At 40.6% G+C, this 26,684-nt stretch overlaps 2 protein-coding genes across 7 annotated transcripts; one reads left to right on the top strand and one right to left on the bottom strand.

The window, feature by feature from the left end:
- Positions 1-1,124: 1,124 nt before the first annotated feature.
- LOC117481719 (NLR family CARD domain-containing protein 3-like) lies at positions 1,125-17,514 on the bottom strand. 6 transcript variants are annotated; one of them, XM_034129565.1, is made up of 21 exons: positions 17,271-17,514; positions 12,725-12,838; positions 12,537-12,590; positions 10,401-12,168; positions 10,109-10,282; positions 9,343-9,516; positions 9,006-9,176; positions 8,659-8,832; positions 8,211-8,381; positions 7,864-8,037; positions 6,302-6,472; positions 5,955-6,128; positions 5,508-5,678; positions 5,160-5,333; positions 4,713-4,883; positions 4,366-4,539; positions 3,918-4,088; positions 3,571-3,744; positions 3,032-3,202; positions 2,592-2,762; positions 1,125-1,767 (listed from the first exon to the last, which is right to left on the bottom strand). In XM_034129565.1, exons 1-20 carry the CDS (start codon positions 17,323-17,325, stop codon positions 2,669-2,671), a joined length of 4,674 nt encoding a protein of 1,557 aa, XP_033985456.1. In that variant the 5' UTR covers positions 17,326-17,514; the 3' UTR covers positions 1,125-1,767; positions 2,592-2,668. The 6 variants fall into 6 exon arrangements, with proteins under 6 accessions (XP_033985456.1, XP_033985458.1, XP_033985459.1 ...); XM_034129567.1 differs by lacking the exons at positions 8,659-8,832; positions 9,006-9,176; XM_034129568.1 differs by lacking the exons at positions 8,211-8,381; positions 8,659-8,832.
- A 252-nt stretch (positions 17,515-17,766) lies between these two features.
- zgc:172076 (uncharacterized protein LOC563955 homolog) lies at positions 17,767-26,115 on the top strand. The gene is given in 11 exon segments (XM_034129913.1): positions 17,767-17,790; positions 18,787-18,835; positions 18,838-18,873; positions 19,226-19,272; positions 19,777-19,975; positions 21,534-21,691; positions 22,444-22,576; positions 23,117-23,273; positions 24,271-24,394; positions 24,904-25,093; positions 25,821-26,115. Coding segments are annotated over 11 exon segments (1,278 nt in total). The 3' UTR covers positions 25,982-26,115.
- The last annotated feature ends 569 nt before the right edge of the window (positions 26,116-26,684 follow it).

Raw genomic sequence — 26,684 nt, forward strand, 5'->3', positions numbered from 1 at the left:
CTAAAACAGGATGTCGAAACAGTGTACTCGACTGATTAATTAAACATCTTGATGGTAAATTTAAACAAAAATAACTTGATGTAAGTTATTACAGTAAATAAATAATAAATAAATTGCTATTTTTGTCATTTCACAGTACAGGTACTACTGTAACGAAATTGTTCCTCTGCATTTGACCCATCCTAGTGTTAGGAGCAGTGGGCTGCCATTATGTCTGGCGCCCGGGGAGCAGTGTAGGGGACGGTGCCTTGCTCAGGGACACCTCGGTAGCACTTGGTCTTGCCGGGACTCGAACTGGTGACCTTCCAGGTTGCCAAGCCAAGTCCCTATGGACTTCGCCACCACCGCCACCCAGACTCCACACAGCATTCTCGTCTTTTTGTCATTGCTGGTGTCATTTTCTGGTTGCTAACGCCATTGTAACACATAAACACTGATGTTCCGCTGTAACGGTGGTGGACTCATCAGAACAGAGTGCTGACCAATCAGAGCACAGCCGTTTAATAATGAATAATTCCTTATATTTATTATAGCGCTTTTTCCATGACCCAAAGCGCTTTACAGATACACATTACACATTACACACATACATATAACGGTCATGTACTGTGGACAATACCCACAGGAGCAAATTCATGTGAAGTGTCTTGCCCAAGGACACAACGCATCAGACGCCGCAGCGGCGGGTTTCGCCCCCTTGATCTGATGATCAATGCACAGCCCACTGCGCCACACCGCCCATCTTCACACCTCAAAGTCATCAAGGCGCTTTACAAGTACACATTAGTATCATACATGTACTGTGGACAATACCCACAGGAGCAAATTCGGGTGAAGTGTCTTGCCCAAGGACACAACGGCCTGACGCAGTGGCGGCGGGAGCGGGTTTCGAACTGGAGTTCCCCAACGCCCCCTTGATCTGATGATCAAACGCACAGCCCGCTGCACCACTCCGCCCGTCTGTTTAGGACAGAGAGTGAATACACATACTATACAGAGATACTGTATGAGAAACCAATGTGAGTTTGGAAAATGTAACAATGTAAATCTATTCTAGTCGACCTCAACAATGGAATTATGATCAGTAGAAATGGCCATGACATGGGACCTTTAAGTTCCAAGTTCCTCCAGCAATGCAACATAAATATATATATATATATATATAAGACATAAAACAATAAAGAAAAACATATATACAGATCACTTGTAATAAAAGTTTCTAGGATTACCACAACAAAAAATATAACAGTTCATTACATGTAAAAGCACTCTTTAGGCAACCATACTTAACACTTGTAAATGTAAGGGCTTTTTCTACAATGAAACCTTCAAAGAGAGCAGATCCTCTTTTAGAGATGTCTTTTATTTCGTATGTTACACAGTTGTTCCCTGATACGCTAAACAGTGTTATGATAAGGACAGCGTTTAAGTGAGGCGAAGATCCTAAAAGATACCACTGATTAGCACTCTACGTCTCGTACATTGCAGGGTATTCATTTGGGTGCAATAGATGCCAGCAAATCCATAACACTGAAGTAACATTCACACCTGTGTTTCAGTTCATTTGGTCCAGACCAAAGGAAGAACATTTGCTGTTGTTGTATTTAAGTTCTGGTCCAGTTCATATATCACCAATAAATCGCTTTGTCACAGTTGGTGTGTTAAGTTTGTAACTCGTTTTCTCCTGTAAATGAGACGGCAGCTTCAAAGCAAATTATCCTGGAGTGAGGCCAGAAAATCACGTCTTCTCTCTGAGCCATCTGACATCTACAAAGACAAAGAATTTGGTTTAATGTCATATAAAAAAAGGCTGTTAAAATCATACCTCACAAAATGTTGGTGTGTACTTTTTGTTTCTCCCTATTTTATCTTATGTGGTGAACCTCTCAGCTCCATCTTAGGTCCTATACTATTTTCCATATTACATGCTTCTACTGGGGTTTACTTGAAATTAGTTTTTATTAATTCAATGCTGGCAACATGCAGCAATACTTGCAAAGTTCCTCAAGTCTCTGTGAAGTTGTTTTGAGGAAACAGGAAAGCAGGGTGGCTTGGTTGATTATCGTTCCATCCTTGCTTGTATGTTGTCTATATGCTTGCCGAAGGTTTGCTGTTTTATAGTTAGTATTTTCCCCTCATGGCCGAGGAGCCTACGGGGAATGGGCTTGCTGCTGGTCCCAGGCCTACATATAAGTAGTCTCACTAAATAATAATGATATTTTTGATGTGAGGTGCAAAGGAGAGGGTGCTATCCAGTATGACACCGTGGATCTTTACTTGACTGGAGAACGGTACGGAGAAGTTATCGATGATTATCAATCAATCAATCAATGTTTATTTATATAGCCCAATATCACAAATGTTACATTTGTCTCAGTGGGCTTCACAGAGGTGATTATGTTGGAGAAGGGTAGGATTGAGCTTTGTTGAGGGTGGTTTTGGATAAGCAGGGCTCCTGTTTTGCCTCCATTGAGCTTCAGAAAGTTCCTGAAAATGGTCACTAATACCCCAACATTTTCTCTACACACTTGAATGTGTGACACAATTTGTTTCCCTTTTATTCAAAGGGTGACAATGGCAACAGCACTCACTTCAGTCTCAGGTCTGTGGCTATCCCAAGAGCATAGCCACAGAAATGTTTTGAGCATCACCATCTTGGAGGTTATTCTTATGTCAGACCCAGGACTCTCAGATGGGGGTTTGACTTCAGACTTGAAGTCAGTGCAGCACAGCCTCTCTCAGTAATCCAACAGTTAACCAGTCTGTTGAGATAAAAAAAGAAAAGTTTTTCAAGTGGTCACATGTTGTGGCACCTCCAGACCCAGACCTGTGGGTTCCAGTGGCTGAGCTGTAGTTGCAGTTTTAGTCTGATTTAATATGATATTTGATTTGAAAAAACGAAATACATTTAAACATCCTGACAGTAGACCAGTCTGTTGAAAAAAAAAGGTTTTAAATTAAAAATAGTCACATGCGGACCTCTGTCCCTGTGGCTGAGCAGTCTGAGTCTGACCAACTAGATAAGTCTCACCTTAGTATCTTCAGTCTACACTGGGGTTTCCTCAGCCAATAAGAAAGCAGGATTGCCTCCTCGTCCATCAGATGATTGTTGCTCAGGTCTAGCTCTTTGAGAGCAGAGGAGCCGCTGAAGGCCAAGGTCAAAGACCGGAGGCATGCAACATTTAACTTGCAGGATTTCAGGCTAGAAAGACATACAGTTTTACAATCAGTGATAGTTTTCTGTGGTTACTTTATTGCGGAGAAGTATACATTTAAAACTTAAAATAATTTACGGTTTATAATATGCTTTATTGTTATTGTGACCAGATCTAGTGTTTTTTATGTATCGATAGAGATAATGAATGAGAAGGTAGCAAAAAACTGTTGTAATAATATAGAATATGTCTTCGAAGGAGAAATAATAATAATGACAAAACACTTGAAAGTGTTGTTACAGTACATGTGTGTTCAACATGATTGTATTGTCTTAATAAACTTAACGTAGGAACTTTAGTGGGGGATGCATTTTTTCCATTTGACATAAATTGGGATAATGAACACAATACTCACTCCAGTGTCTCCAGTTGACAAAGTGGATCTAACAAGAACTCAGAAAGTTTTTCAACAACACCATCTTGGAGTTTATTATGTGACAGATCCAGGACTCTCAGGTGGGCGGGGTTTGACTTCAGACTGGACGCCAGTGCAGCACAGCCACTCTCAGTGAACTCACAGCTAGCCAGTCTGTCGGGGAGAACAGTATTATTTATACATGATAACCTGTGGCTAAATAGCAGCTCCAGTCTGACCAACAACAAAGTTATCTTAAATAAAAAACTAGACACTACAGGTATATTATTAACATAAAAGGTGGCCAGGAAAGTAAGCATTACTGGAAATGATCTGAGAAGTCTCACCTCAGTATCTTCAGTCTACACTGTGGATTTCTCAGTAAATCTGAAATCCAGATGGCCCCCTCGCCCATCAGGGAGTTGAAGCTCAGGTCGAGCTCTTTGAGAGCAGAGGAGCCGCTGAGAGCAGAAGTCAAAGACCCATAGCCGACTGCCGTCATCCAACTGTGGTTCAAACTGGAAGTAGACATTTAAATAAAGTTTTTTTGTTACAGTTTTTCACTTTTTGTTGAAGAGTATAAATACAGAAGGAAGGGAAAAAAGGAAATGGTTAATAACACAGTATGAGGTACTTTTCAGTAGATTTGTGAATAAAGTATTTGTTAACCAAAATAACTCCTGCAGACCATGGGGAAGCTGCTGAACGAACATATTTTCTGATAACACATTGAAACACATGTAATAAAATAAAATACAAATAATAGAGAAATGTGATAATGCAAACAGAACTCACTTCAGTGTCTCCAGTTGACAAAGTGGATCTTCCAAGAACTCAGAAAGTTTTTCCACACCACCATCCTGGAGGTCATTTTGTGCCAGATCCAGGATTCTCAGGTGGGCGGGGTTTGACTTCAGACTGGACCCCAGTGCAGCACAGCCACTCTCAGTAAACTGACAGCCAGCCAGTCTGTCGGGAGAACAGTATTATTTATACATGATAACCTGTGGCTAAATAGCAGCTCCAGTCTGACCAACAACAAAGTTATCTTAAATAAAAAAACTAGACACTACAGGTATATTATGAACATAAAAGGTGGCCAGGAAAGTAAGCATTACTGGAAATGATCTGAGAAGTCTCACCTCAGTATCTTCAGTCTACACTGTGGATTTCTCAGCAAATCTGAAATCCGGTTAGCCCCCTCGTCCATCAGGTGGTTGTAGCTCATGTCGAGCTCTTTGAGAGCAGAGGAGCCGCTGAGAGCAGAAGTCAAAGACCCACAGCCGACTGCCGTCATCCTGCTGCGGTTCAAACTGGAAGTAGACATTTAAATAAAGTTTTTTGTTACAGTTTTTCACTTTTTGTTAAAGAGTATAAATACAGAAGGAAGGGAAAAAAGGAAATGGTTAATAACACAGTATTAGGTACTTTTCAGTAGATTTGTGAATAAAGTATTTGTTAACCAAAATAACTCCTGCAGACCATGGGGAAGCTGCTGAACGAACATATTTTCTGATAACACATTGAAACACATGTAATAAAATAAAATACAAATAATAGAGAAATGTGATAATGCAAACAGAACTAACTTCAGTGTCTCCAGTTGACAAAGTGGATCTTCCAAGAACTCAGAAAGTTTTTCCACATCACCATCTTGGAGGTCATTATGTGCCAGATCCAGGACCCTCAGGTGGGCGGGGTTTGACTTCAGACTGGACCCCAGTGCAGCACAGCCACTCTTAGTAAACTGACAGTGAGCCAGTCTGTCGGGGAGAACAGTATTATTTATACATGATAACCTGTGGCTAAATAGCAGCTCCAGTCTGACCAACAACAAAGTTATCTTAAATAAAAAAACTAGACACTACAGGTATATTATGAACATAAAAGGTGGCCAGGAAAGTAAGCATTACTGGAAATGATCTGAGAAGTCTCACCTCAGTATCTTCAGTCTACACTGTGGATTTCTCAGCAAATCTGAAATCCGGTTAGCCCCCTCGTCCATCAGGTGGTTGTAGCTCATGTCGAGCTCTTTGAGAGCAGAGGAGCCGCTGAGAGCAGAAGTCAAAGACCCACAGCCGACTGCCGTCATCCTGCTGCGGTTCAAACTGGAAGTAGACATTTAAATAAAGTTTTTTGTTACAGTTTTTCACTTTTTGTTAAAGAGTATAAATACAGAAGGAAGGGAAAAAAGGAAATGGTTAATAACACAGTATTAGGTACTTTTCAGTAGATTTGTGAATAAAGTATTTGTTAACCAAAATAACTCCTGCAGACCATGGGGAAGCTGCTGAACGAACATATTTTCTGATAACACATTGAAACACATGTAATAAAATAAAATACAAATAATAGAGAAATGTGATAATGCAAACAGAACTAACTTCAGTGTCTCCAGTTGACAAAGTGGATCTTCCAAGAACTCAGAAAGTTTTTCCACATCACCATCTTGGAGGTCATTATGTGCCAGATCCAGGACCCTCAGGTGGGCGGGGTTTGACTTCAGACTGGACCCCAGTGCAGCACAGCCACTCTTAGTAAACTGACAGTGAGCCAGTCTGTCGGGGAGAACAGTATTATTTATACATGATAACCTGTGGCTAAATAGCAGCTCCAGTCTGACCAACAACAAAGTTATCTTAAATAAAAAACTAGACACTACAGGTATATTATTAACATAAAAGGTGGCCAGGAAAGTAAGCATTACTGGAAATGATCTGAGAAGTCTCACCTCAGTATCTTCAGTCTACAATGTGGATTTCTCAGCAAAGCTGAAATCCGGTTGGCCCCCTCGTCCATCAGGGAGTTGTTGCTCAGGTCGAGCTCTTTGAGAGCAGAGGAGCCGCTGAGAGCAGAAGTCAAAGACCCACAGCCGACTGCCGTCATCCTGCTGTGGTTCAAACTGGAAGTAGACATTTAAATAAAGTTTTTTGTTACAGTTTTTCACTTTTTGTTAAAGAGTATAGAGTGGCGAAGTCACGCCCACTTACTTCCGGGTAATGGGACCTTATTTCGGAAAAATTATGCATTGAAGTCAATGGGGAGAGAAAACTTATCTTTCGATCCCGTTTGAATTGTGCCATGAATTACACATATGATGTTTGTCAATCTTAAAAAATCCTTTCCATGTCAAAAAAGTCACAGTTTGTCGTAAAACTGTTGAAATATAAGACTATGAAAAATACGTAACTAGAAAGACTACAAATCCCCATTTTGTAAGTGATGTCACAATTGTTTTCCTCCACTAAGATCTAAGATCAGCGCCATATAGATATAATCTATCTATATGGCGCTGGCTAAGATAAGATAACTTTAACAATATGCCTGTGTGCTTAGTACCAGGTTGTTATTATACCAGCAATGGGTCTTGCTCGTTCTTTCGCTTCCCGTCTGATGAAAGGACCAGGAGTACTCTGGATCAAGCTAGCTAGTAGCTAGCACGTTAGTTAGCTTTACAGCCTTGTCATTTTTATTAGCCTTAACATGAAGTAACATTAAGTAACCCACAATGTTAAACAGTAAGAGTAGTAGTCATATTTCGTGAACCCTTTGAAGAGTACTGTCACCGGTGTGATCATTCTATAATACACAATTTAAGCCCGGGGGAGAAATGCTAACGCTAACGATCTTCTCTACTTCATGCTATCTGCACAAATGGTTGACATTAAACATTAAAATGACCAGGCAGTTCAGAGAGAATCAAAGGAAGGCAGGCAGGCAGCTTTGCATGACATTCTTCAGGACGTGTTTCATTGTGGTGATAGTGAGTAGTCAATCGTTGTGTTGACAAGACAGTAGTGACGGCCATCTTGGTGACGTGTGTTGTTGACCAGAGATGTAGTTCATTGAGCGTTTCACACAAACAAATGTGTTACTTCACAGTTTTACGACACATTTTTTTTTTTTTGACTTGCAAAATTATCTTTTAAATTGACAAACAACATATGTGTAATTCGTGGCACAATTCAAACGGGATCGAAAGATAATCTTTCTCTCTCCATTGACTTCAATGCATAACTTTTCCGAAATAAGGTCCCATGGAGGTCCACCGGAAGGGGAGGGACTTCGCCACTCTATAAATACAGAAGGAAGGGAAAAAAGGAAATGGTTAATAACACAGTATGAGGTACTTTTCAGTAGATTTGTGAATAAAGTATTTGTTAACCAAAATAACTCCTGTGAAGACCATGGGGAAGCTGCTGAACGAACATATTTTCTGATAACGCATTGAAACACATGTAATGAAATACAAAATAAATAATAGAGAAATGTGATAATGCAAACAGAACTAACTTCAGTGACTCCAGTTGACAAAGTGGCTCTGCCAAGAACAGAGAAAGTTTTTCCACACCACCATCCTGGAGGTTATTTTGTGCCAGATCCAGGACCCTCAGGTGGGCGGGGTTTGACTTCAGACTGGACCCCAGTGCAGCACAGCCACTCTCATTAAACAGACAGCCAGCCAGTCTGTCGGGGAGAACAGTATTATTTATACATGATAACCTGTGGCTAAATAGCAGCTCCAGTCTGACCAACAACAAAGTTATCTTAAATAAAAAACTAGACACTACAGGTATATTATTAACATAAAAGGTGGCCAGGAAAGTAAGCATTACTGGAAATGATCTGAGAAGTCTCACCTCAGTATCTTCAGTCTACAATGTGGATTTCTCAGTAAATCTGAAATCCAGATGGCCCCCTCGTCCATCAGGGAGTTGTTGCTCAGGTCGAGCTCTTTGAGAGCAGAGGAGCCGCTGAGAGCAGAAGTCAAAGACCCACAGCCGACTGCCGTCATCCTGCTGTGGTTCAAACTGGAAGTAGACATTTAAATAATGTTTTTTTGTTACAGTTTTTTACTTTTAGTTAAAGAGTATAAATACAGAAGGAAGGGAAAAAAGGAAATGGTTAATAACACAGTATGAGGTACTTTTCAGTAGATTTGTGAATGAAGTATTTGTTAACCAAAATAACTCCTGCAGACCATGGGGAAGCTGCTGAACGAACATATTTTCTGATAACACATTAAAACACATGTAATAAAATAAAATACAAATAATAGAGAAGTGTGATAATGCAAACAGAACTAACTTCAGTGTCTCCAGTTGACAAAGTGGATCTTCCAAGAACTCAGAAAGTTTTTCAACATCACCATCTTGGAGGTCATTATGTGCCAGATCCAGGACCCTCAGGTGGGCGGGGTTTGACTTCAGACTGGACGCCAGTGCAGCACAGCCACTCTTAGTAAACTGACAGCCAGCCAGTCTGTCGGGGAGAACAGTATTATTTATACATGATAACCTGTGGCTAAATAGCAGCTCCAGTCTGACCAACAACAAAGTTATCTTAAATAAAAAACTAGACACTACAGGTATATTATGAACATAAAAGGTGGCCAGGAAAGTAAGCATTACTGGAAATGATCTGAGAAGTCTCACCTCAGTATCTTCAGTCTACACTCTGGATTTCTCAGCAAATCTGAAATCTGGTTGGCCCCCTCGTCCTTCAGGGAGTTGTTGCTCAGGTCGAGCTCTTTGAGAGCAGAGGAGCCGCTGAGAGCAGAAGTCAAAGACCCACAGCCGACTGCCGTCATCCTGCTGAAGCTCAAACTGGAAGTAGACATTTAAATAACGTTTTTTTGTTCAGTTTTTGACTTTTTGTTAAAGAGTATAAATACAGAAGGAAGGGAAAAAAGGAAATGGTTAATAACACTATGTAATAAAATAAAATAAAATAAAAATAATAGAGAAGTGTGATAATGCAAACAGAACTCACTTCAGTGTCTCCAGTTGACAAAGTGGATCTTCCAAGAACTGAGAAAGGTTTTCCACACCACCATCTTGGAGTTTATTATGTGCCAGATCCAGGACTCTCAGGTGGGCGGGATTTGACTTCAGACAGGATGCCAGTGCAGCACAGCCACTCTCAGTAATCTGACATTCAGCCAGTCTGTTAGGGAGAACAGTTTAGGTGGTTACATGCAACTGATCCAGATCCTGTCCTTTGACCCTGTTGCTGGGCTTTTTAAACATGTTGGTTAGGCAGAGATGAGTTGAAGTTGCAGAGTAGTTTAAGTGTTTCATTACTTCTAAATATCTGCACTGGTAACCAGACTAATTCCTGGCTTTATTTCTCATCCACCAATACATTCATGAATGCTGGGTTTTCCTTCTTACCAACTATTTTGTCACGTCTGACCCAGGTACTCTGTCCTTTAATAAACCCTTTCCTCAAAGTGTCATCAACTCACCTGCTCACCTATCATTGCTTCGTGAACAGATTTCACAATCAGCAGACCCTCTAGTTGTTTTGTCATGCTCAGAAGCAGACCATGACCATGACAGACTGTGTTTGGTCTGTAGGGTTCAATTGACAACTTTTACAACAACCAAAACAAACTGTAGTAACCAGGCAAACAGACCTGAGTTTCTTTTTTAACTGAATCATACGGTGAGGTTTAAACGCACCCCAAGTGTCCCACAGTCCTTATTTATCATATCATAAATCACCACACAGATACTGTGCATATGGATCTCCTTACCTGAGAATCTTGAGTTTGCAGTTGGGACTTCTTAGTCCATCAGAGAGCAGCCTCACTCCTGAGTCATGCAGACCATTTCTGCTAAGGTCTAACTCCTCTAGACCAGAAAACATCGAGCTGAGAACTTCTGAAATGTACTTGCAACATCGGTCTGTGAGGTTACAGTCACTTAGCCTAAAGTGAAAAACAAAAAGCCTTTTAACATTTTGCAGATGCGCCCATCTGTCCTTTGATATCTTTACACAATCTGAGAGCTTCAGATACATTGTGTTCATTAAGGTAAACTACTTACAAAGCTACCCTTGATGCTTTTAGGACTGGCAGCAGCCTCTCCAGAACTTCATCTGATCTGTTGTATTTCTTCAGGTCAAAGACATCCAGGTCTTCGTTGGAGACGAGCAGAAGAAAGGCCAGGGCAGACCAATGTGAAGGTAAGATTTGACCAACATCTCCTGATCTCAGGTACTTTTGGACTTGCTCTAACAGAGACTTGTCTCCCAGCTCATTTAAACATTGGAACAGATTCATTGTTTTGTCGGTGTTCGACAGTTTCCTGATTTTCTCATGAATGAAGATGATTGTCTCCTGGGTGCTCTGTGGGTATCTTTCTTTGAATCCAAATACTTTCTGAAGAAGCTTCTGATTTGAATCTTGAGACAGACCGAGCAGGAAGCGCAGGAACAAGTCCCATTGTCCATCGCTGGCCAAAGCAGTATTCACAGCTTTCGTGTGGAGGAGGAGGAGAAGAACTTCTCCTGTCTCTGATGCCACCTTTACACGTGTCTGACTGGAAAGCACATTTTCTCCACTATTTAAGAAGGTCTCTAGTACATACAGAGCTGCCAGAAACTCCTGAACACTTAAATGTATGAAAGAGTAAACTTCTTGTTTGTGAAGCCCCCCATGTTCTTTTCTTATGATCTGTGTACACACTCCAGAATAAACTGCTGCTTGTGTCAGATCAATCTTACAGCTTTCCAAGTCCTTCTCATAGAAGATTATGTTGCCCTTCTGTAGCTGTTCAAATGCCAGCTTTCCCAATTTCATGATCACATCTTTGTCTGTTTCAACTTCCTGATAATCCTTCTGGTTGTTAAGCTTTGTCTGAATGACCAGGAAGTGTGTGTACATTTCAGTTACAGTCTTGGGCAACTCATCTGTGTCCGTTTTGTTAAGGAGATCCTCAAGAGCTGTGGCTGTAATCCAACAGAAGACTGGGATGTGGCACATAATGTACAGACTTCTTAATGGCTTTGACATCAGATGATCGAGGATCTTCTGAGCTGTGTCGTTGTTGCAAACTTTCCTCTGAAAGTATTGCTCCTTTTGCTTATCATTAAAGCCTCGTACCTCGGTCACTCTGTCGATGAACTTGGGAGGAATCTTAGCAGCTGCAGCTGGTCGCCCGGTGATCCAGATCCAAGCTTTGTGCAGCAGTTTCCCTGAGATTAAGTTGGTTAGCAGAACGTCCACTGTTGTGATCTTTGTAACGCTGCGGCACATCTCATTGTTCTCAAAGTCAAGAGGTAGTTTGCTTTCGTCTAGGCCATCGAAGATAAACAAAACACTTGAATTGCAGTAGTCTGAGTCTGAGAAGTCCTTCACTTCTTCAAAATAGTTACCTATTAACGTCATAAGACTCCAAGGCTTATCTTTTATCAAATTCAAGTCTCTGAATGTGAATGGAAATATGAACTGAGTGGTTTGGTTGGCTTCTCCTGCTGCCCAGTCTTGAAGGAATTTCTGCACAGCGACAGATTTTCCAATGCCAGCGATTCCCGTCGTCAGAACTCTTTGTGGAGGGTTGTGTTCATTTGAAAAAGCATTCAAAATGTCATTGAGCTGGATTTTCTTCTCCTCAAACAAATTCCTTCTGCATTCTAATTGAATCACTTCATGTTCATTATTGACCTCCCCACTGCCACCTTTTGTGATGTAAAGCTCTGTATAGATCTCTTTTAAAGGTGTCAATGATCCATCATCCTTTGTTCCTTGATAGAGATTCTTTGTTGAATTTTCAATGTAAGATTTCAGTTCAGCTTGGCATCTTTTTATGTTTGCTAAAAGATGAAAAACATCATAAATTCATTATTTTCCTGTACTTTTACAAGATAAAAAATACAGTATGTTTGTTTATTTTAAGGACTAGGTTTTCAGACAAACTACAGCAGGCAAAACACAAGAACCTGACCAGATCATATTTCAGAATGACTAGGACAAATCTTCGGTCAGTACAAGTGCAAGCAGAATTTGTAAACAAAAAATGAAACACAGCACCCTAAATGGATGGATAATAAATATCAAAGGTTAGCATATATTCCAATATATCACAAAACATCACATTGAATATAACATGGACAGATGACAGAAATGATAGAAAGAAAAAAAGAAAATTTGGTTTTGAAATATCTGTTTGCACGGAAAATACCTTTGTTTTGTGAAGAACTGGAATTTATGTTGTCCGTCCTATCAGGAGCCTGGCCTAAAACACAAACATGCAACATCATTTGTGAAATGCAAAATCATTTAAGGCATGTTTGGTCAGATTTTAGGGATTTAAATAGTTAGACAGCAAGATGACATTGTATTTGATTTATAAATTCAAGAGAAACATACCATATGTGTTGATGTTTACTGTTCCTGCAGAAAAATGTGTAAGCTGAGGTTGGTTGACAACACTTCTATCCTGGGCAATACCTGTTGTGCTTCCTGCTCCCCTCTGGTTTTCAGCTGATTGAGAAAAGATACAAAAAAGAACCAAGAATGAAAACCGTCAACATTTGAACTGTTAATAAGTATATTTTTTAATACATTTTTTTCCCCATAAAGACCGCCTCGCTGCACATTATCCCTTGCATAAAGATAGATTGTGGGTCCCTTATAACATGTTGTACACAGTCGAAATAAACATTCTGGTCACCTCAACATCAGGGATCTTATCAATTAAACTCAAACCGTCACGGTAGCCTTACCTTACTTATCCCTCTTAAAATAGAAAAAAACACGTGACTTTACCAGCAGAGAGAAAATGGATTATTAAATTATTAATGTGACTAATAAAGAGCAGTTTGATTATTAAACATTATTCTGTTGATCGATGTCATTACAGTTGGTGAAAAGCACATAATGACTTGTTTAAGACTCGGTTTTTCAAAGTTTAGGACTTGGGCTTGACTTGAACTTGCCCAACCTGACTTGAGACTTGACTCGGACTTGAGCGCAAAGACTTGAGACTTACTTGTGACTTGCAAAACAATGACTTGGTCCCACCTCTGGTTATTAGTCATACTTTTATTGTGCTATTATTGAAGGGGACGTTCGCTACTGCAAGATTACAGTCAAGGCCTGTACTTTATGAAAATAGTTTTGGTATAACTACTTACTCTGACACTATATTAATACAACTAGGCTTGAATTGACAATACATTTAATTTGTTTAGTTTTTTGTCACATTTAGTCATAGCTAAATGTACAGAAATGTGATCTTTGCTTTTAATCAAATTATAAACATTAGGAGCATTAGGCCTATACTGTACAATGCCCGGGAAACCTGCTTAATTACAGGGCCTCACACAGCTTAGTACGGTATAGTTAGGCCTTGGTAGGCCAGGCTCACTTTATGCTGCGTTTCCATTACAGTTTAGTAGCTGGGGCAGTAACTATAGCAGGGGTGGGGAACCTCCGGCCTCCGGGCCATATACGGACCGCGAGACCATTTGGTACGTCCCTCGAGGAGATGTATAAACACACGCAAAAAAGAAAACAATTAAAGAAATCTAGACCGCAAAAAAATTAAACAAGCGAGTGCCTGTTTTTCCTGGCCAAGGTCAGGGTGGGCCTAACGTGTCATCACGTGGTATATGTCTCGTCTGACAGGGGTGTAGTTCTGACGGAGATCACCAGAACGTGGCTCCGGCACTTCAGATAAGGAGTCGTACACATGCCGCAGTTTTTGCGTGGCTGTGTCTTTAGTTGAAAGCCCAGTGGCGATCTGTTCATCTGTCATACTGATCATACAGTCAATAACTTTGTTATTAGCATCTGGTTAGCTAGCTATGCTAACGAATATAAGAAGCTTTTTCTACAACCAGTGAGGTAAAGGCACATCTTTATATGATCATTATAGTTATAAAAAAATAAGAGAATAAAGTAAACAGGTATAAAATACTAGACGACAGTAAAAAAAAGTTGTTATTAATAAATAAAACTAGCGATCTAGTGGCCGGGTCTCAAACGTTTTGGTCACGATTAATGTAAACAATTATTTCCGAGGCACGCGTTTATATGATCATTATAGTTATTAAAAAATAAGAGAATAAATGAAAAACAGGTATATATGAAATAATTAGGGCTGTCAGTCGATTAAAATATTTAATCGCGATTAATCGCATGATTGTCCATAGTTAATCGCGATTAATCGCAAATTAATCGCACATTTTTTATCTGTTCTAAATGTACCTTAGAGGGATATCTTTCAAGTTTTTAATACTCTTATCAACATATGAGTGGACAAATATGCTTTATATGTTTGTTTATTATCATTTGAACAATGACAAATATTCTCATGAATATTAAACACAACAACCTGAACATTACAAATATTCGCCTCAATTCAACCTGGAACCTCTCTCATACAATAATACTTTGTGTGTGTGTGTGTGTGTGTGTGTGTGTGTGTGTGTGTGTGTGTGTGTGTGTGTGTGTGTGTGTGTGTGTGTGTGTGTGTGTGTGTGTGATCGTTGGAGCTATGTGCAGCTCAAGGCATAAATGCTCGAATGGGAGCTGCCTGGACGCTGCAATAATGTTGCGCGCACTATCCGTGCTGAGTGTGCTGACTTTTCGTACAATGTCCCACTGTCTGGCTACCTGCATAAAGTCAAGTGCTCGGCGCAGTTGTCGGCGAAATGTCATTGAAACAGCTCCTTATATCCGTTAGCGCAGCTAGCTAGCACCAGATGCTAACAACAACACGTAAGGTGTGCCTCGCTCGCGCGAGTCGCGCCACACATACACACTCCCTCCCGGTCCTCCCGATGGCCAGTCCGGGCCTGCCGGTGAGCGTGGAAGTGTGGTCTGCCACAAGCGGGCAGCAGGAGCGGGGCTGTCAGCATCAGCTTGTCGATGGTATTTTACACTCGATGCGCTCTGAAACTACGGCGGCCGAGGACAAAAAATACACATGCGTTAATCGCGTTAAAATAATTAGTGGCGTTAATTGTTTTTTGCGTTAACGCGTTATTAACGCGTTAACTTGACAGCCCTAGAAATAATATATGACAGTAAAAAAAGAATAAAGTTTAAAAGGGGAGTGATTTGTAAAATATCCATAAAGAAAAAGTAAATCTGTTTACATTTCTGTTTCATATGGGTGTTGAGAGATGTATCCATAGATCTCTTCATTTTGCTTTCAAAGTGCACCAGATTGATGCTTTTAACTTCAATATTAAAAAATAAATCTTCCCGGGGGAGCATGCCCCCGAACCCCCCTATGTTAGGTCTACTCCCCACTTATAAAAATAGCACTTTACCCCTGCTTACACCTATATGCCGTGAGCTGATTATCGAGCCTGCATTGCAACTGTCACACTGTGTATTTGCGTGGGGATTGTTGCAGTAGAAAATTCCACTGTAGCGCCCGGTACATTAATGGGAAACAATTCTGATCAAAAACGAGAAAAACGCAGCTGAAGGTTAATCCATAGGTTAATCCAATGTGTCTGTCACTTTGAAAAATGATTGATGATCCATAATTCCATTTTTATGTCAAAAATGGAGTTTTCATTAGCTGCTAATGGTAGCTTCCAGAGTGTATGACAGCTTCCTGTTTTGTCTCCTTGGATACGAGTCCAAACAACTCACAGACTGCACCGGGCGCTCACGTAGGAGCCCTGTGACCATCAGATTTGACGACGCTGATTGGGTGAAATTATGTTTCGGCGGCATAGTTTAAAGATAGCAACAGTTGGCTTCTGCTGCACTTTCTGCACTCTCGTCTGGGCGCTGTGCATAGCGCCCAGACGAGAGGGAGTAATGATACACGGGCAAGGCCAGGCAGGAAACATGTGACTTATCAGTAACTTTAGACATCGTAACACAATTTTAAACGAGATTTTATTGTAGATTATACATTTTACTGATACCAATTATATAATATTTACCTTGTTTATTAAAAATAAAAATAAAAATAAAAAAATTATTTTTTAATATTTTTTATTTTTAATGTGGGAAGAGGGGGGGCGGCGCCCCTAGCGCCCCTATGGGCCGGCCGCCACTGCTTACACCTATATGCCGTGAGCTGATTATCGAGCCTTCATTGCAACTGTCACACTGTGTATTTGCGTGGGGATTGTTGCAGTAGAAAATTCCACTGTAGCGCCCGGTACATTAATGGGAAACCCTAAATGTTTGAGCACCCTCTATGAAACGTCAAGCTACCCCACAGCACCCCCAAAATAAATCTCTGGCGCCGCCACTGAGCCTGCAACCCCGTTTTGAAGAAATGTGCAGTGCAAAACAGGCTCATTGCAGCCACTAATGCTGTAATCAGCATTTTCTTTCTTTTCATTTTTTTGCACAGATTGCAAAGTGACAAAGTATTATAACGTATTGTTCTAGCAAAGGGATTGCACAATTGTATTATGTATTTATTTTTTTGACCACACAGACTTATGGAGCATTGTTTTATTATCACGGTTCTAGCAAAGGAATGCTCACGTTCATATTGATGTATTTTAATAAATGGCCCATTACGTGACTATTTCTGTTGGTTTTTTTTCTCCAAAGGGAGGGCCTGACAGAAAAAGTTTGAGAATCACTGCCCTAGTGGAAACGCAACCAAAAACGGGCCGGGTGTGGCACAGCACGCTTAAACCGCGCTGTAGTGGAAATGTGCCATTATGGCCATTATGGCGCATTTCCACTACAGCGTGGAGACATCTGATATTGTGTTGATATGAGTGACTTTGGATAAAAGCGTAAGCTAAATGCTATGTAACTAATGAGTCAGGAAACAGGTATGCAATGGTCCGGTTTCCACCCTCATACATTATCTAATGTAATTGTCTGTGTCACAAAGTCTGAACATTGAAGTCTGAACTGATTCACAAAAATAATTCTCACTTTTGGAAAAAGAGGGCACGGACAGAAAAAGGAATCATCTTACCAAACTTAGCTGTCTCCGGATCCAAAGCTTGGCCGGTCGTAAAGAAGTCTCCCATATTGCATTTCTTCACCCAGCTCCTCTGACTTTAAAAGTCAAGGATAAACATCACCACTAGCTGAGTTAAGAAACGTAATTTAATATAATTAACCCTCTTCCATACTTAGTTCCAGCTGTACTTTCGGCCTACTTTTTAATGATAGTTAAACAACCAGGTAAGTTTACCTTTACGGTGTTACTGCTCAACTGCCACCCTGTTTTGCCTGCCATAGATCATGTGAGGAAGCAGGAAGCGATGCTGCTTTGTGATTATTTATCACGCCTCCTCAGTGCGGACACATCTGCATGTCGCTACTATCCAGTTTTAAAGAAAATAAAGCATTAGCAGAATGCATTTTATTTTTTCAAATTGTGTTGTCCAGCAAATGTAAAATATGATAAGCATAATTATAATAGCAAACAAAAAGTATGTAGGAACATTTAAAAGTATTTAGTCCAAATGAATGTGTGCATGTTGAACATTGTAAGTTGAATGTTATCTAATCAAAAGCAGTGACAAAATAATGTAATGCTAGTTAAACATAATAAACAGTTGTTGTGTTAACAATACAACTTTCAAGGGCTGTTTTCTACGTCCCACCGTACGTCTTCATTTGCCTACGAAATTTCAATACATCGTGAAATTCTAAGGTGGGGGCTTTTACTTTGAAAACTGGTTATGGGCTTGGCTTTCCCAATTTGCCACACAAATGCCCAATCCTAGATCTGGTAAACTATTGAGTTTAGAGTGTCATCATCAAGTTAAAATAGAAGTTTGATTTTTGTTCAGACAATTTGTATATACCATTAAATTATTTAACACTAATAGGGACAAAATCAGCCATTTGAAACGGTGGTGTGGATGTGTAAAAGACACACATTTGTAAAATAAATGTACATTAATTAATTAAACAACCGTATGCAGAAGAATAGTAAAAATTATCTTTAAAAGAGGTCCCATCATAGAGATTGTGCGTGTGTATGTTTTTAAGCGGATTGTTTTATAAATGTGTTACTACCATAGACTGTATATATAAAGGTTACTACTTAAAGCACAGTGAATGTATTGGAGGACATCTGCTGGTTGAGTGGATGCAGTGCAGTTAAATAAGGCAGACAATGGGGGAGTTTTATTTCTCTGTTTTCTCTGAGTTTTATCCACACTGTTGTGTTTTCCTTTTTACAAAAAGCTGAAACTACATTTCCTATGTTTCAAGTGTTGAGACGGTAAGAAGGGATGAAAGGAAAATATGAGTTATAGAAGGAAAGGGAAAAGTGAATGAATGTAAAAGTGGAAGAGCTTTGCAGTTTGAAAAGTGGTAGAAGAAATATGAGAAATTGTCAGAGGAATGTGCGAAGGAAAACAAAGATATGGGTGAAATCATGTCATAGTGTCTCCACTGATGGAGGGTGAGATGCAGCAGCAGTGAGCAGTTATAAAAAGGTCGACAGTGTTTGGACTGTAACTGGACTCCTGCAGGATGAGCTGCTCAGGACCAACAGAACTATTCTTAGACCTTTTGTTGTGCTGACGGTCGTCACGCTGAAAACATGTGGAAGGTCAAACGTGAGTGTTTTCACTGCATGCCTCGTGTTTTTCACTCCGTAAACTAACTCAGAGAGCATGGCTAGATCAACATTATTATGAACCTTTGTATCCTGTGGTTAACTGCAGTTCTCTTTTTCTCCAGACTCTACACAAGGTTTAGATGAAGTGTTTTTGATATGGGGATAATCTCACAGATACAGTTGTATAATATAAACATCGTGTAGAAGGCTGATTCATTAATGTAAAGCCATTAACATTTTCGACAGGAGAGCAACTACTTTTTTAGTATTTTTTTTAGTGATTGTTGGTTTTATTTTTGCATCAATCACAATTTCACAAGTATGTTTTTGTTTTGTTTGTATGTATGCAGCTCCAGTTTATTTTCCCATGGAGATGAGGTACCGGACAATTTTGGAGGTAACATACCTCATGAATATCTAATATTATTCTGCCATATATTTCATATTTACTATTGCACATATCATCTTTCTACACACATCTTATCTTAGTTGTTTATATTGTAGAATAAGATGTATATCTTAAATCAGCCCTGGAGTATTCAACAAAGCATTTCACTGCAAGATGTTGAGTGTGTGAACAATAAAAACCTTGAAACAGTGGAAGTAATGCAGTCATAGATATCTAACACTGAAGACAAACTTTGAATTATGGCTGAGAATTATTTGTATCTCCAAGAAGTGAAAAATGATCCTTGCAGTGAATTCCCTGGATCATCATTTGTTTATTTATTTTTAAACTGGATTTATATGAAGATAAGTAAGCTCCTGAAATCTAACTTGATCTCTTGATCCATTCATATTATAACAAAATAACCTAATAAACACATGAGAAATATCGTTCGGCCATTATCAAGTCTATAATAACTCTTCCTAATCTAATCTACAACAACTTCCTGTTCAGAGTTTGGTCCCCCCCGACCCCATGTCCCAGTTCCTCCTGAGGAGAGGTTCCCCTGACGAGGAGTTCCCTGACCTGAGCAGGAACCACACCTGGATGGGAAGGATCCTCACTGCTGCCATGTACCGCCGCCAGTTCCACCGCTGCACCCACAGCGGGGTGCTCTTTGATGATGTCATCCGCCCGGGCCTCGAGGAACCAGGTGATGTCAGCATGATGTCAGAGTGATGGAGGCTGTAAGAGAATCACAGTGGGATTAAAATAAGGAATAACTGATAGAAGGACATCATGGACATTTTACTTATTAAAGGTCCCATGTCATGCTTTTCTGGTTATTATCCGTCCCCTTGTGTGTCATGTAGCTTTTTCTGCATGTAAACGGTCTGCAGAGTCACAAACCCTCAAAGTATACCCTGTAGCGAGTAAAACTCTAACACAGAAAAGACCTGTCTATGCTGCCCCAGAACGCCTAGTTGGAGATTTCTCTTTTTCCATTGTTTACTTCTTGGGTATAGTGACGTATTTCAGGTATAGTGACGTAACGTAACGTCCGCGCAGCCGTTACGTTTGGACCAATCCGCGGACTTCCTCACACACACACACACACACACACACACACACTCGGCGGGACGTTGCGAGGCTCGCTGCTGCGAGGAGCAGGACAGTGTGAGCTGGCTCACTGGTGTGGGGTCGGCGAGACAGCGAGACACCGCATCACTCAGCCTGAGCACACACACAAACTCCGAGCCAGGCTGCGGGTGTGTGTGTGTTTCGGGCTGGGTTTCGCTGTGTCTCGCTTTCTCGCAGACGGCCACTGGGCTCACAGGGAGGGGGGGGGGGGGGCAGGAGCTCCAACAAGCCGTTTAGGACAGAGAGTGAATGCACATACTTTACAGAGATGCTGTATGAGAAACCAATGTGAGTTTGGAAAATTGCACAATATAAATCTATTCTAGTAGACCTCAACAATGGAATTATGATCAGTAGAAATGGCCATGACATGGGACCTTTAACACGTATACATGTATATACCATTTTGTAATATTGTAGTACTGTATTCAAGAAAAAGTATGAACATTGAGCAGGAGAAGTTAGATGCCAGAAATAGCTTATGAACATTCCTCCCTAATAAGATATCAATTGTCAAACGTAAACAATTGAAAGAGTGCTTAATTCCACAGATTCAAGACAAAGCAGAAATACAAAGTTGATGGAGATGCAGTATATGTTTCAGAGTCGAGAATAACGGTAATGTAGATGTTGAAAAGTAGGTTGTTCCAAAGCGATGGTCTTCTGAATTTGTAACAAGTTTTGACAACAGATAGTATATGTTTTTGTTCTTGTGTTTAAGCTGATCGTAATGCAAACAATAGTCCTGTTTTAATGACGTATTTACAAAAATGACTGATGTTAGCATGAATCACATGAGCCTTTTTCTCTATGTTTAAAAAGCCTACTGATTTTTTATTTGTATTTAAGCAACGTGTAGACAATAGTTACTATCATAACGACGGTTGTTTTAGACAAAAATAATGGTGTATAATGCGGAAAACATTTATTATGTTTTCAGGATAGCAGCTACAGGTATGTATGCGTTTCTTGTGCGTTAACCTGCAGTTCCTTGTGTAGCCACTAGAGGGCTGAGAGAAAACCATACATTTAATCTGGTGAAAATGTACCGTGTAAATCTGTTAGAAAACTCTACAAACAATTTGTTAGATCTGGTAGGATTAAATGTTTATGTCTGTGTGTGTGTGAAGGTGATTGGTGCAGTCCTGCCTCTGTGGGCTGTGTGGCGGGCGACGCTGAGTCCTACATCCTGTTCTGCGACTTCTTCGACCGAGTCATCGAGGCGCATCACGGACACAAGATCACCAGCCAGACGCCAGAGAGCGACTTCAACTGCAACAACTTGAAGGTAGCTGGTCAAAAGAAAACTCTCACTGCGGTTAAACCCAAATTATAGCCTGCTTTGCATTTGGTGTGTGGCGTCTGTCATCTGCCTACATCTGCACCACTCTATGGAGTCTGTCTACTTGACTCTGTGAACTGAACAAGCCAACAAAGATGGGTCACATCCATGTATCCAGTGCACAATTTAGTCTAAATAGAACAGTCTGTGGGTGTTTCTCAATGTCGAGGACGCTTCCTTGGTAGGACATGTCTTCCGAGTCACTTCCTTCAGAAGCGAGGCAAGAATCCTTCCTAGCCTCGGAAAACGAAGAATGGTGGAACAGGCTAACAGGTGTGCAGGTGTGCGTCATATGAGAGGCCCCGCCTTAAATGGAGCGCGATTTCCGCCAAATATTTGGAAATTGGTCCGTGCGCAAAGCATTGTGGGGATTTTAAGACCGCGGAGGATACACATGTGCAGCCTCGAAATTTCTCGTTACGAAGGACGCCGGCCTTGGTAGAATTCCAAGGAGCCTGGACATTGGAACAGTCCTTCGGCGGGACTCGATGACGTAGCATCCTTGAAATAGTGGCTCTGGAGCACCCTTCCTCGACATTGAGAAACACCCCGAATTTAAAAGAAATGCTTGTTTGAGCTCACAAAGTTCTGGAAAAAGAAAATGCTCAACAACAAAATAATTCCAATGCTCGCACGTAAGCTTTACAAGCTAAATGTCAGTGTCACTTTTTCACAAATATGTTTCTGTGTGTATGCAGGGGGGTGAGGACTTGGACAGATCATACGCTGTACGCTGTGAGGTGAGCGTTGTCCGAGGCGTCGAGGGCTTCTGTTTCCCGACACACTGCAGCCGAGGAGAGCGCAGAGAGCTCCTCACACTGGCCAGGAGAGGTACTGCATATCTCAGAGTGTCTCAGTTCATTCCTAGCTACCTTTAATTATCTGCCTTCCCACACTCTTTCAGATATGAACATCTGAGCCATCAAACGCTTAGCACGCACAATATCAAATGACACTCAAATATGTTCTTACATCTGCAGTAGTGGCCCTGAACAATCTGCCTCATGGACCCAGTATGGATGCATATATGAAGTTTCTGTAAAACATAATCAATACATCTAAATCTATCTACCTGAAAACCTAGCAGGAATCGGACTGGATGTAGAGGAAGTTAAAAAAAAAAACAGACCCTTATTTTGTCACCACAATGACCAAATTAGGTTCAAATCTGTTCTATTAGGAAATGTATCACTTTACAGTATCTGATTTTGATTTTAGACCAGGTGCAGTCTTGTGAGTTCATAATACAATGAACAGCAATTTGAATCAGAAAATCATAGGGGTGGCGGGACAATAATCCCAGTGTAAAAATTGACCTTCACTAACCAAGTTATGGTAAACCAGTTGACCAGTGTGTCCTGCTGCTCTTAGCTCTGCAGCGGCTGGAGGAGGAGGATCTGCCGGGTCGACTCCACTTACTGGAGGATCTGAACCAGGATCAGCAGAGGGAGCTGGACTTTGACCCGCCTTCTGACTCTCAGCTCCGTATCGGTGTGGCACGAGACTGGCCCGACGCCCGGGGAGTCTGGTCTGTCTGGTTTCTGCTCAGGATGCACAAAATATCTGTGCTGAGTATTGTTTTGCAGATTATTGGAACAGTCTAGCAGCGGTTCCCAACCTGTTGGCCGCGGCCCCCTAGCTGGCCGCAAACGCATTGCAAGTGGGCCGCCAAATAATTTGCAAAACATTATGATTTTTGTGGAAACATTTCGTTATTAAGATTTTTTTTAATTTGAACCTCTTTTCCTTTCTCTTTCTCGATCCTCCTTAGCAACGGTATTTACAGTCCTTGACAGCGGTTTGTACTAATGGATTTACAACGTGTCACATGTTCTGAATTGACCAATCAGAACTTTATTTAGCCTACGTATTGTTTATGGTTGAATGTGGGCCACGAAAACATTATTGATTGTTAAGTCAAATCAAATCAAATCAAATCAAGTTTTATTTATAAAGCACATTTAAAAGCGAATTTTGGTCGAGCCAAAGTGCTGTACTGTAAGTGGGCCCTGAGTTGAAAAAGGTTGGGAACCGCTGGTCTACAGATATCTAGGCGATGATTTATCCGTTGATAATAAGAAACCCTATTCATTGACTAAACAAGCGCAGCATCTACACACTTAAATATAGTAGGTGGTTTAATGTACCTTTACAATTGGTTTGCAATTTCCCAATATACTCAAAGAAGATTAAAAGATCAGCATGCTTGACTAGAGAGCATGTCTAGACATTTTTCATCAGTCGATCATGAGAAACAGCTGATATTGGTTAACAAGATTGGCTGATATAGTTCCATATCCAGTATTGCTATTTTTTACCATGACTCTCACAGTAAATCGTAAAGTAACCAGAGAGGTCAGTCATTCAAATCCTGCAAGAAATGTCACACTACTCATGAATACTATATAAATTAATCTGCCACTATCAACCTGTAGTGTTTGTGGGTGAATGTTTCAATATTCCAGGAACATGTTTGATTAGAGTCTCTTGTCATACATGTTATATCACACTATTCATATCTGCAGGGTGAGTAAAGATGGCAGCCTGGTGGTCTGGGTCAACATGGAGGACCATCTCAGACTTGTGTCCACACGAGACGACGCCAACATCACCGAGGCATTCAAATGCATGTGCATCAACCTGCAGAAGGTCAGTGATGGGTCTGATTTTTAGCATCATTGGCTGGTAGCCAACGCTTCAGCTGTGTGGAGGAAATCCTTTGATGCCAGATATGCTGGAATTTTTACTTTAGCATCTTTAATGTGGGCCGATAACAAGAAATAGCAGCAATGAAATCCCAATCTAATCCACCAGTGATCACTGACAAGTTGATAAATCCTCGTCAGATTTCCCAGTCAATATCAAGGAGATCTGAATTGTTGGTGTTTCAAATTATGATTTACTTTATATACGATATATCTCCAAGTAATGACACACAGTATGGGTAAGGGTTTGGCTTCCCATCATTTGCAAATGCACGTTTTCACAGTGTTTTACCAATAAGCAAAGTGAAAAACCACAAACATCCTCACATTCAAAACAGTGTTAGTGGAGGAGGATATATTCCTTGTTCTCGAAAAAGTTCCTTCAGTAAAAAATGACCTTTGACATCCCGCTCCTTTGAGACTCTGACTGTTTGCTCCTCTCTCTGTTTCCAGCTGGAGGATCTTTACAGGGAACTCAAACACCCGTTCACCTGGAAGCAGCAGCTGGGCTGGGTCAGCAGCTCTCCAGCCGACGTGGGGACAGGTCTGAGGATCAGAGTGCAGCTCAAACTGCAACACCTCCCCAAACACAACCACCTGCAGGACGTCCTGAAGAGACTGAGGCTCTGCATGGACACCACAGGTAACCAGAGCAGACCTGACATGTTTCATCACATAAACTGATGAGAACTGATGAACTGCAGGTCCGTATTTAGCTCTCTATCAGAAATGTACTCTTTATTTTATTTTGAAGGGGAAAACAATACCCACCGGTAAACCCAATCGCATCCTGAAAAAGCAATAGGCTAATAGGGAGACATTGTAAAGGCGGACTGTGTCATAATTCTTAAGCCATTACTTGGTGGAATCAACTTTTACTTTATAAGGAAAAGTGAAACCATTAATGTTGTTAATTCCCTCTTTCGTTGTCTTCTGACTTTCGACATCTTACATGTTTGCTGTTGTTGATATAAATATATATATATCCTTTATTTAACCAGGTAAAAGTCTCATTGAGATTAAAATCTCTTTTTCAAGAGCGACCTGGCCAAGAGGACAAAATGAACAATGTTCCATCAAATGAACACAAAACCATACAGACGAATAGAGCGGTCGTAAAACACAAATGAAATGGCACACCAGTATATATGCAAATAAAAGAAACTGTTATAAAACTGGCACAATTTTAAAACGACTTCAATTAGGGGATATAAGAGCAATCACATCGGCCAATGGTTTCTTGTTCTCTGTCCTTTAAGATGGACTTGAACTCCCCCATAGGGATCAAATCTAAAGTACTTTTTGAACAACTCACAGTTGAACCGAAAACAACTACTCTTGTTTATGACTTGCCTTTTCATATTCTGCAGAATCCCCGGCGCTGTATTGTGTGAGCAACACAGCGACTTTCGGCCTGAGCGAGGTGGGTCTGACCCAGCTGGTGGTGGATGGGGTTAAACTGCTCATCGCCATGGAGAAGAGGCTTGAGGTCAATGGAGACATCGAAGGGCTCGTTCCTGCACAGAAGTGATCTGGATGACTAGCTTGAGTGAGGAGGAAGGAAGGAACCAAACACTGAAATCTGTTTAATTAGGAAGACAAATATACTAAATACTAATTCAGTAAAAATAGAGTGTCTTATTTTCCTAACAATATTAATATAACACAGAAAAAACACTAAAACAATGTCATAATTATTGATAAAAAAATGTATCTTCTATTTACATATAAAATGATGTGGCACATTTTTTGTGTGTGTTATGAAATGATTTAAAATACATATTAAATAGCATAGTTTACGGGCAAGTTAGCATCGAAATATTGATCACACACACACACACACACACACACACACACACACACACACACACACACACACACACACACACACACACACACACACACACACACACACACACACACACACACACACACACACACACACACACACACACACACACACACACACACACACACACACACTTCCCTTTCTAGAGCCCGTTTAGCATATTGGCTAATTAGCTAGCCATTAGCAATTTAGCTAACCAATCATGTTGCTGCTGAAACTCATGAAACATATTAGAAAATAAAGTATAAGGCCAGCCCTGTTACACATTTAAAAATATGTATACTCACCTTGCATGAGGGGATACTTTTATCCATTATGCTTAACGCTGGAATTGCGGAACTTTTATGTAAAACAAATATGTCTGTTACATTCAAGGCCTTGCAAA

This window comes from Trematomus bernacchii, unplaced genomic scaffold (assembly GCF_902827165.1).
Source record: "Trematomus bernacchii unplaced genomic scaffold, fTreBer1.1, whole genome shotgun sequence".
In the NCBI taxonomy this organism is placed as follows: Eukaryota; Metazoa; Chordata; class Actinopteri; order Perciformes; family Nototheniidae; genus Trematomus; species Trematomus bernacchii.